The sequence below is a fragment of the Bufo gargarizans genome, chromosome 5 (genome assembly GCF_014858855.1).
Source record: "Bufo gargarizans isolate SCDJY-AF-19 chromosome 5, ASM1485885v1, whole genome shotgun sequence".
Classification (NCBI taxonomy): Eukaryota; Metazoa; Chordata; class Amphibia; order Anura; family Bufonidae; genus Bufo; species Bufo gargarizans.
Window position 1 is genome coordinate 416,968,352 of NC_058084.1, and position 9,485 is coordinate 416,977,836.

Consider the following 9,485-nt stretch of genomic DNA (forward strand, 5'->3'; position numbering starts at 1 on the left):
CAGGTGATTACTTCTTTGTTGCTTTTTTGTGTAGACTATGCTTTTTGAAGGGAGGGATTTAAACATTGGCACGGGAGCATTTAACCTTTCTGCTGCCGTTGGACTGGACATGCACTGACATCACTTCAGATGGAGGGGTCAGAGTGAAAATGACTTCGGAGAAAAAGTTCTTCTGATCTATGCAGAGTAATGCTGTAAAATGGTAATAAACGCTTTATGCTTACATCACAAAATGTAATAGTGCCCCCTTTATACCTCCACACAGTAATAGTGCCCCCTTTATACCTCCACACGGTATTAGTGCCCCCTTTATACCTCCACACGGTAATAGTGCCCCCTTTATACCTCTACACGGTATTAGTGCCCCCTTTATACCTCCACACGATAATAGTGCCCCCTTTATACCTCTACACGGTATTAGTGCCCCCTTTATACCTCCACACGGTAATAGTGCCCCCTTTATACCTCCACACGATATTAGTGCCCCCTTTATACCTCCACACGGTAATAGTGCCCCCTTTATACCTCTACACGGTATTAGTGCCCCCTTTATACCTCCACACGGTAATAGTGCCCCCTTTATACCTCTACACGGTAATAGTGCCCCCTTTATACCTCCACACAGTAATAGTGCCCCCTTTATACTTCTACACGGAAGTAGTGCCCCCTTTATACCTCCACATGGTATTAATGCCCCCTTTATACCTCCACACGGAAGTAGTGCCCCCTTTATACCTCCACACGGTAATAGTGCCCCCTTTATACCTCCACATGGTATTAGTGCCCCCTTTATACCTCCACATGGTATTAGTGCCCCCTTTATACCTCCACATGGTATTAGTGCCCCCTTTATACCTCTACACGGTATTAGTGCCCCCTATATACCTCTACACGGTAATAGTGCCCCCTTTTATACCTCTACACGGTAAGGCCTCATGCACACGACCGTTGTGTGCACCCGTGGCCGTTGTGCCGTTTTCCGTTTTTTTCTGCGGCTCCATTGACTTTCAATGGGGCCGTAGAAAACTCGGCTTGTGCACCGTTTTTACACCGCGCCCGTGACCCGTGTTTCGAGGCCGTGAAAAAAATATAACCTGTCCTATTTTTTTCACGGCCAACGGTTCACGGGCCCATTCAAGTCAATGGGTCCGTGAAAGAACACGGATGCACACAAGATTGGCATCCGTGTCCGTGATCCGTGGCCGTAGGTTGCTTTCATACAGACGGATCCGAAGATCCGTCTGCATAAAAGCTTTTTCTGATCTAAGTTTTCACTTCGTGAAAACTCATTTCCGACAGTATATTCTAACACAGAAGCGTTCCCATGGTGATGGGGACGCTTCAGGTTAGAATATACTGAAAAACTGTGTACATGACTGCCCCCTGCTGCCTGGCAGGTGCTGCCATGCAGCAGGGGGCAGACCCCCCCCCCCTGTTTTTAACTCATTTGTGGCCAGTGCGGCCGCCCCCCCCCCCCCCCCCTCCCTCCCCTGTAGTTAACTTCTTGGTAGCCAGCCCCCCCTCCCTCCCCTGTAGTTAACTAATTGGTGTCCAGTGGGCCCCCCCTCCGTCCGCTATAGATAACTCATTGGTGTCCAGTGGGCCCCCCCTCCGTCCGCTATAGATAACTCATTGGTGGCCAGTGGGCCCTCTCCCCTCCCACCCCCTCCTAATTAAAATCGCCCCCCTATCATTGGTGGCAGTGGTGAGTACCAATCGGAGTCCCAGTGTAATCGCTGGGGCTCCGATCGGTAACCATGGCAACCGGGACGCTACTGCAGTCCCGGTTGCCATGGTAGCTTAGCAATTTGTAGAAGCTTTATACTTACCTGAAGAGCAGCGATGTCTGTGACCGGCCGGGAGCTCCTCCTACTGGTAAGTGACAGGTCTGTGCTATAAGCAATGCGCCGCACAGACCTTTCACTTACCAGTAGGAGGAGCTCCCGGCCGGTCACAGACATCGCAGCTCTTCAGGTAAGTATGAAGCGTCCCGGTTGCCATGGTTACCGATCGGAGCCCCAGCGATTACACTGGGACTCCGATCGGTACTCACCACTGCCACCAATGATAGGGGGGCGATTTTAATTAGGAGGGGGAGGGAGGGGAGAGGGCCCACTGGCCACCAACGAGTTATCTACAGCGGAGGGAGGGGGGCCCACTGGACACCAATGAGTTATCTATAGCGGACGGAGGGGGGGCCCACTGGCCACCAACGAGTTAACTACAGGGGAGGGAGGGGGGGCCCACTGGACACCAACGAGTTTACTACAGGGGAGGGAGGGGGGGGGGGCGGCCGCACAGGGGAGGGAGGGGGGGGGGCGGCCGCACTGGCCACCAATGAGTTAACTACAGGGGAGGGAGGGGGGGCGGCCGCACTGGCCACTAATGAGTTAAAAACAGGGGGGGGGGTCTGCCCCCTGCTGCCTGGCAGCACCTGCCAGGCAGCAGGGGGCAGTCATGTACACAGTTTTTCAGTATATTCTAACCTGAAGCGTCCCCATCACCATGGGAACGCCTCTGTGTTAGAATATACTGTCGGATCTGATTTTCACGATGTAGCTCATATCCGACAGTATATTCTAACATAGAGGCGTTCCCATGGTGATGGGGACGCTTCAAGTTAAAATATACCATCGGATTGGAGAAAACTCCAATCCGATGGTATAAAAGAACTCCAGACTTTACATTGAAAGTCAATGGGGACGGATCCGTTTGAAATGGCACCATATTGTGTCAACTTCAAACGGATCCGTCCCTATTGACTTGCATTGTAATTCAGGACGGATCCGTTTGGCTCCGCACGGCCAGGCGGACGCCAAAACGACTTTTTTTTCATGTCCGTGGATCCTCCAAAAATCAAGGAAGACCCACGGACGAAAAAACGGTCACGGATCACGGACCCACGGACCCCGTTTTTGCGGGCCGTGAAAAAAAACTGTCGTGTGCATGAGGCCTAATACTGCCCCCTTTATACCACCACACGGTAATACTGCCCCCTTTATACCTCCACACGGTAATAGTGCCCCTTTATACCCCCACATGGTAATAGTGCCCCCTTTATACCCCTACGCGGCAATAGTGCCCCCTTTATACCCCTACGCGGTAATAGTGCCCCCTTTATACCCCTACGCGGTAATAGTGCCCCCTTTATACCCCTACGCGGTAATAGTGCCCCCTTTATACCCCTACGCGGTAATAGTGCCCCCTTTATACCCCTACGCGGTAATAGTGCCCCCTTTATACCCCTACGCGGTAATAGTGCCCCTTTATACCCCTACGCGGTAATAGTGCCCCTTTATACCCCTACGCGGTAATAGTGCCCCTTTATACCCCTACGCGGTAATAGTGCCCCTTTATACCCCTACGCGGTAATAGTGCCCCCTTTACACCCCTACGTGGTAATAGTGCCCCATTTATACCTCCACGCGGTAATGGTGCCCCTTTATACCTTCGCACTGTAATACTGCCCCCTTCATACCTCCACACGTTACTATTGCCCTCTTTATACCTACACACGTTAATAGGTTCCCCTTCATACCGCCACACGTTAGTAGTGCCCCCATTATACCTCCACACTGTAATACTGCCCCTTTATACCGACACACGGTAATAGTGCCGTCTTTGAGCTTCATATGCAGCAGTGCCTCTCTTTGTATTTGTGGCTTTTACACAGTAGTGATGCCCATTGTGCCCCTTACAATGACAATGCCCATCAGAAAATACCATGAAAATACACTGACCAATAGCGGAAGAATGTCTGACATTGGTTGGAAGACCATCAACAAGACTTCCATTACTGCCATGGCCCCATAATTCTCAATTGAGTATCTGTGGGACCCCCTAAGTTGTCTCGTTCGCCCTATGGATCCTCCCACACACACCCTCTAGTAGCTGTGGGATACACGGCAGTCAGCATGGCTCCAGATACCCGTGACAACCCACCAGGACCTTATGGAGTCACTCCAAGCCGTCTAGCTTCTGTCCACATCTAGTGGTCAGAATAATGGGACTCCACTGTGTATTTCCTAAACCAGCCATGATGACAGATCCTCTTTTTACTTAAGCTTTGATTTTGAGTAGTTTTCTATAACAGATAACTGCAATGATCCTTTCAGCAAGAAGTGATTATGGAAATGAGGAGGAATTAAAACACAAGGTATATAATAAAGTTGCTATTCCTTTTCTTTAGCAGATACAGACTAAGCCAGGAGTGGACAGTCCATTTAGGTTGGTAGAGGACTTTGGGCACTATTAACCAGAGGTATCAGGCCTTAAATTGGCACAAAAGCTAAAATATTGATGGCTGGTATCAGATATCGTCCATCAATATTTAAAGGGGTTGTCTCACTTCAGTAAGTGGCATTGATCATGTAGAGAAAGTTAATACAAGACACTTACTAATGTATTGTGATTGTCCATATTGCCTCCTTTGCTGGCTGGATTCATTTTTCCATCACATTATACACTGCTCGTTTCCATGGTTACGACCACCCTGCAATCCATCAGTGGTGGTCGTGCTTGCAAAATATAGGGGGGGGAAAAAAAAACACTAGCCTAAATGCGCTCCCTATTTTCCTATAGTGTGCAAGCACGACCACCACTGATGGATTGCAGGGTGGTCGTAACCATGGAAACGAGCAGTGTATAATGTGATGGAAAAATGAATACAGCCAGCAAAGGAGGCAATATGGACAATCGCAGTATATTAGTAAGTGCCTTGTATTAACTTTCTCTACATGATAAATGCCACTTACTGAAGTGAGACAACCCCTTTAAGCTTTTCGGACCTGTAATCCTAATGTCACTTATTGTCCTGGGGTCAGTTTTATAGAGCCCCTTTTAAGAACAAAATTGTATCTATTACTAGAGGAACTGCACTGACCTATTATGACCCATTAACTGACTGGTTCTCCGCTTTAATGAGATCTGTACACAAATCTATATGATTGACATTGAGTACAGTTCACATGTATATAACATTTCATCACCAGGGAAATTTTTAAGAGCCCTGCGGAGCCCCCGTCCCCGTGTATTTTGGTTAATCTGTGAGGGGACACGCCCTTCTCCCCATTCATCTGGATGACATACACTACAAGTCTAGGGTCGTGTATGTGCTCAGCCCCAGTCACAAAGGGACTTTTAGCAGAGATAAATTAGAGGCTGGATATGAAAGGCATACGTGACTGCCTAATTGGTTTACATTACTACGTCAATTTATAAAAGCTGTCCACATGTCTTCTTTCTTCATAGGCACACAATACCAGCGCTTTAGGCCGCCCGCTGTAATGAGCGCAGCAATTCTCTGCTAAGCAAACACTTCTCTAAGCCCTACGCCCGCTCATTGCAGCTAATGGAAAATTTCTATCATTGCTATCCTGACTTTGCTGAAGTTTCGCCTCTTTTCAAGCTAAAAATATTTTGTGACGTTGAGGCCAGAATGTCAGGTTAATTAATTGGCTGTAGGGAAAATGTTTTCTGCGTGATGAAAAATGTATATTCAGAAAAAGTCTGGTTTGAAGTTGCTCTCAGAGGTTGTAAGAATGATTTATGTGTTGTCTGCCCGGATTATATTGTCGCCTCTTTGTAGTAGGAGGAGTCTGCGGAGCAGCAAGTCCTTTGTGTTCATGATGTATGGTGGTCAGCGTGTCTACAGCTTCCATGCGTCACTTTCATTTTTTGCACAGCTTCACGCCATACAACATGTGATAGAGGAACAGATGGACAACTTCAAAGACTAAGTCACTGCATGTGCCATGTGGACGCACTTCCCCGCCCCCAGCCAGTACCAGCACCTCCCAGGGTTTCAGCTACATAGATGCCCCTGTAGAGTGGTACAGATACCCTCATACAGTGCCTCTGATGGCCTCCTACAATGCCTGCCTCATATATACCCAGAGAGTACTTTACATACCAGATACAAACATTTACAGCCTTCTGGTTCCAGGTTCTCTCCATGGTTTGATGACTTTGGTGTGGAGGAACTTCCATGCCATGAACAGTGCCATGACCTCTGCATCATGAGAACCTTGGAAATGAATTGGAACACTTATGACGAGCCAGGCTTTGTCATCCAACATCAGCCTCTAACCTCGGAATTGCCCCTTTGGCAAAAATTTCCAAAAGCGCTCTCCAAAACCTTCGCCTTCTCAGAAGGAGGCAGTTACAGCAAAAAAGGAGGCTTTCTGTGTATGTGTTTTTGGGGTCATCCTGTGCATAAAAAGGGAAATATATCTTTAGCATTTGTATTAGTGATAATAAATAGCTTTTTCTGCCTTTAGCCCCTTTTTTGTCCAGTTGGATGAGGGCTGGTATCAGAAAAATGTTCACTGCTGTGTTTAAAAACAGATCTGGTATAGCAGTAATGTCTCCATCCCAAAGTCTATCCGTCATTTCATAGAATTTCTGACATGGCGTAGATGTGATGGGTGGGGAGTCAAGTGCTCTGAGAGAGTGGAGCAAGCAGGGTATGGACTCAGAGCCTCAGGCCGGTAGACCTCTTCCTCCACTCTCCGGTAAGAGCCCAGAATAGGCAAAGGGGCAAAGTGCTCAGCTGCCTGCTTCTGATCTTTCATTTTAGTGATTGGTGGGGTCTTGGCACCCAGGGCCCCACCGCTTAAAAACTCTGATAAGTCTCTATTATATGTCAGAAGTCTTAAGAAATGATTTGAAGCAATGACCATTTTCTCTGTGCTGCACTGACGGTCTGTGCTAAAGTCAACATTGACAATCCTAATAACCGAAGTTGATAAAACGGCTGTTCAGTCTGGTGTGTAGGACAACTGGACAAGGACGAAACAGTCTGGTAAAATCCATGTAGGCTGGCTGCAGATTTAACCCAAGACAATGGGGTAGATTTACTCATTCTGTACCTGGCAGAAATTTAAGCCGCATTTACACTGCCCATGTTTAGGCAAATTATCTGGAACAAGAGTTCCAGCGAATGCTTATTCCTGATAACTGACCTGCGTAAAGGTGCCACATATCACCCAATGAACTAGAGAAGTGCTCGTTCATCCAGAGAAATGATCTGACGTGCGGACACCTCAATCATCGTTCCCGGGCAGTAGATTGTGCTATCTAAACAGCACTCTGCTGCCTAGGAACAATGATTTGATATGAGGATGAGCGATAGCAGCAGCGATTGCTCGTCCTCGTACTGTGGAGGTGATCGCTGCATGTAAATGCAAAGCTTCACCTCCACTTACCAAGCAGCCGATTGTCGGGAAGGAGCGCTTGCTTCCCAACAATCAGCTTCTCCTCTCAGCGTCTAAATGCAGCTTTAGGCCTCATGAATACAAACGTGTGCCGGCCGTTCTGTGTATTGGGGACCACAATTTGCGTTCCCCAATACACGGGCACCATCCGTGCGGTTGCCGCAGACGGATGCAGGCCTATTCAACTTGAATGGGTCCATGATCCATCTGCACTGCAAAAAAATAGAACATGATCCATCATGGTTAAAACATTGGTGTGGAGGAAGGGATGTGACAACTGCTTTGGGCACTAAAAACGGTGCTTACAACTCTGTGAAGAGTAATTATGCTCCCCTAGTCCCACATCTGTCCCTTACTTCTTACATGCATACATTCGGTAGGGGAGAGGACGATATACCCTTGCAAAGAGCTGTAGACACTAAATGAAGATTTGTAATTTGGCATCTTTTTCCAATTTGTTAACCATTTATTTTTATATCTTAGTTCTCAGAAATCTCAGACCGACTGGTAATATGCTGCAACCCAGACATTGATGGCCTGTTCAGTGAGATTGATCAGTCCGTTGCCATAAGTCACAATGTTTTCCACCAGTTGGAACAAAAGTGTAACCATGAAATTGGCGAAGCAGATTGGGAAAAAATACAGCTTCAGGTGAGAGCTACATACAGTACAGTATTTTTCGCCCCATAAGACGCACTTTCCCCCCCCCAATATATATAGCATATATACACATATATAGCAGTGCCATCCACAGATCCACCCCCATAACAGTGCCATCCACAGATCCCCCTCCATAACAGTGCTATCCACAGATCACCCCCCCATAACAGTGCCATCCACAAATCACCCCCCCCCCCCCATAACAGTGCCATCCACAGATCACCCCCCATAACAGTGCCATCCACAGGTACCCCCATAACAGTTCCCCCCCCATAACAGTGCCCCCCTCAGATCCCCCCCCATAACAGTGCCACCCACAGATCCCCCATAGTAGTGTCATGCACAGACCACCATTAGTTCAAATAAAATTAAAAAAATTCTTATTTTCCTCCTCAAAAACGTAGGTGCGTCTTATGGGCCGGTGCGTCTTATAGGTCGAAAAATACAGCATATACTTACCATCTTCCTACCCATTACAATCACAGCTATATAATGTAATTCACTATACTGTTATATAGAGGACACTGAGAAGTCATGTACGATGTAACATATCCTCTCAGAGGAGGACACTTCCATGTGAGCTCACTCATTAAAGCGGTTGCATGAATTTAGAATAGGTCTGCGTTTTTACCCCACAAAACAGTCACTTTAGTGCATGTGTCTGGTATTACAAAAATTATGTTTTAATATATGCAAATTAGTCTTTAGGAGCAACGGGGGCGTTGCAGTTACACCTAGAGGCTCAGCTTTATATGCAACTATAGCCCCCTCTGCACTTTAAATGACAGGACCAGGCAGTGAAAATTTCATCATGTCCTGTCAAAGTGGATCCTGTACCATGAACATGTATGCATCTTTCTCTGCATTTTTCCATCCAGCTTGTGTATGTGAGTCAGTTATATGTAACAATATTCGTTAAATTACTTACATATGTTTTCATCTAGGCTGTTCGACAGGAAATATTGGACTGCCCCATATGTATAATGCCACTGTGGGCCAATGATGAAGAACACAGAAGCCCGTCTATCCGCCCTACTGTCCTTCTGTCTTGCTCCCATGTGTTCCACCATGCTTGTCTTCAGGCATTTGAAGAATTTTCCTTGGGAGAATGTCTTGTTTGCCCTTTGTGCCGCTCTCCGTACCAAAAGAAATGTTTCTCCTGCTAATCCTTCACATGGACCTAACCCAATTATCTAATCTACTCTTCTATTTTGGTGAAATGTAAATTATGACTATTTTGTTGAATAACCCAATTAAAAAATGTAATACAAACCATGGGGGTTTTATTTATTTTTATCCACCAGTCTTACAACTGAATGTATGCATTGCTCCATACATATCTTTGATGGGTGTGTTCAGGATAAGAAAGAGTCCCCCTCTCACCATTATGTGTGACCAGTACTGCAGGTCACCCCCAGTCACTTTTTTTTATTTATCTTTTACACTCCCTTTAAATCATTGCTTACTGGCCTAAAAGATGTTGAACATCACAGGGTGCTAATTTTTCAGTTTTGTCCCAGAAAAACTTGCAATGCACCAAAAACTGGCATTAAAAAAGTTGCACTGGGGGTGTGGCTTGGCCACCGAGCAAGATGGTCGCGTGAAGCAGCA

At 46.8% G+C, this 9,485-nt stretch overlaps 1 protein-coding gene across 1 annotated transcript in view; it reads left to right on the forward strand.

Moving 5' to 3' along the window:
- Positions 1–9,111, forward strand: part of RNF32 (ring finger protein 32) — a 31,574-nt gene extending 22,463 nt beyond the window's left edge. Inside the window, exons 8-9 of the mRNA XM_044295132.1 lie at positions 7,698–7,865; positions 8,819–9,111. Coding sequence (XP_044151067.1) covers positions 7,698–7,865; positions 8,819–9,040 — 390 coding nt within the window. The 3' untranslated portion in view covers positions 9,041–9,111. The remainder of the gene's footprint in view (positions 1–7,697; positions 7,866–8,818) is intronic.
- Positions 9,112–9,485: the final 374 nt, after the last annotated feature.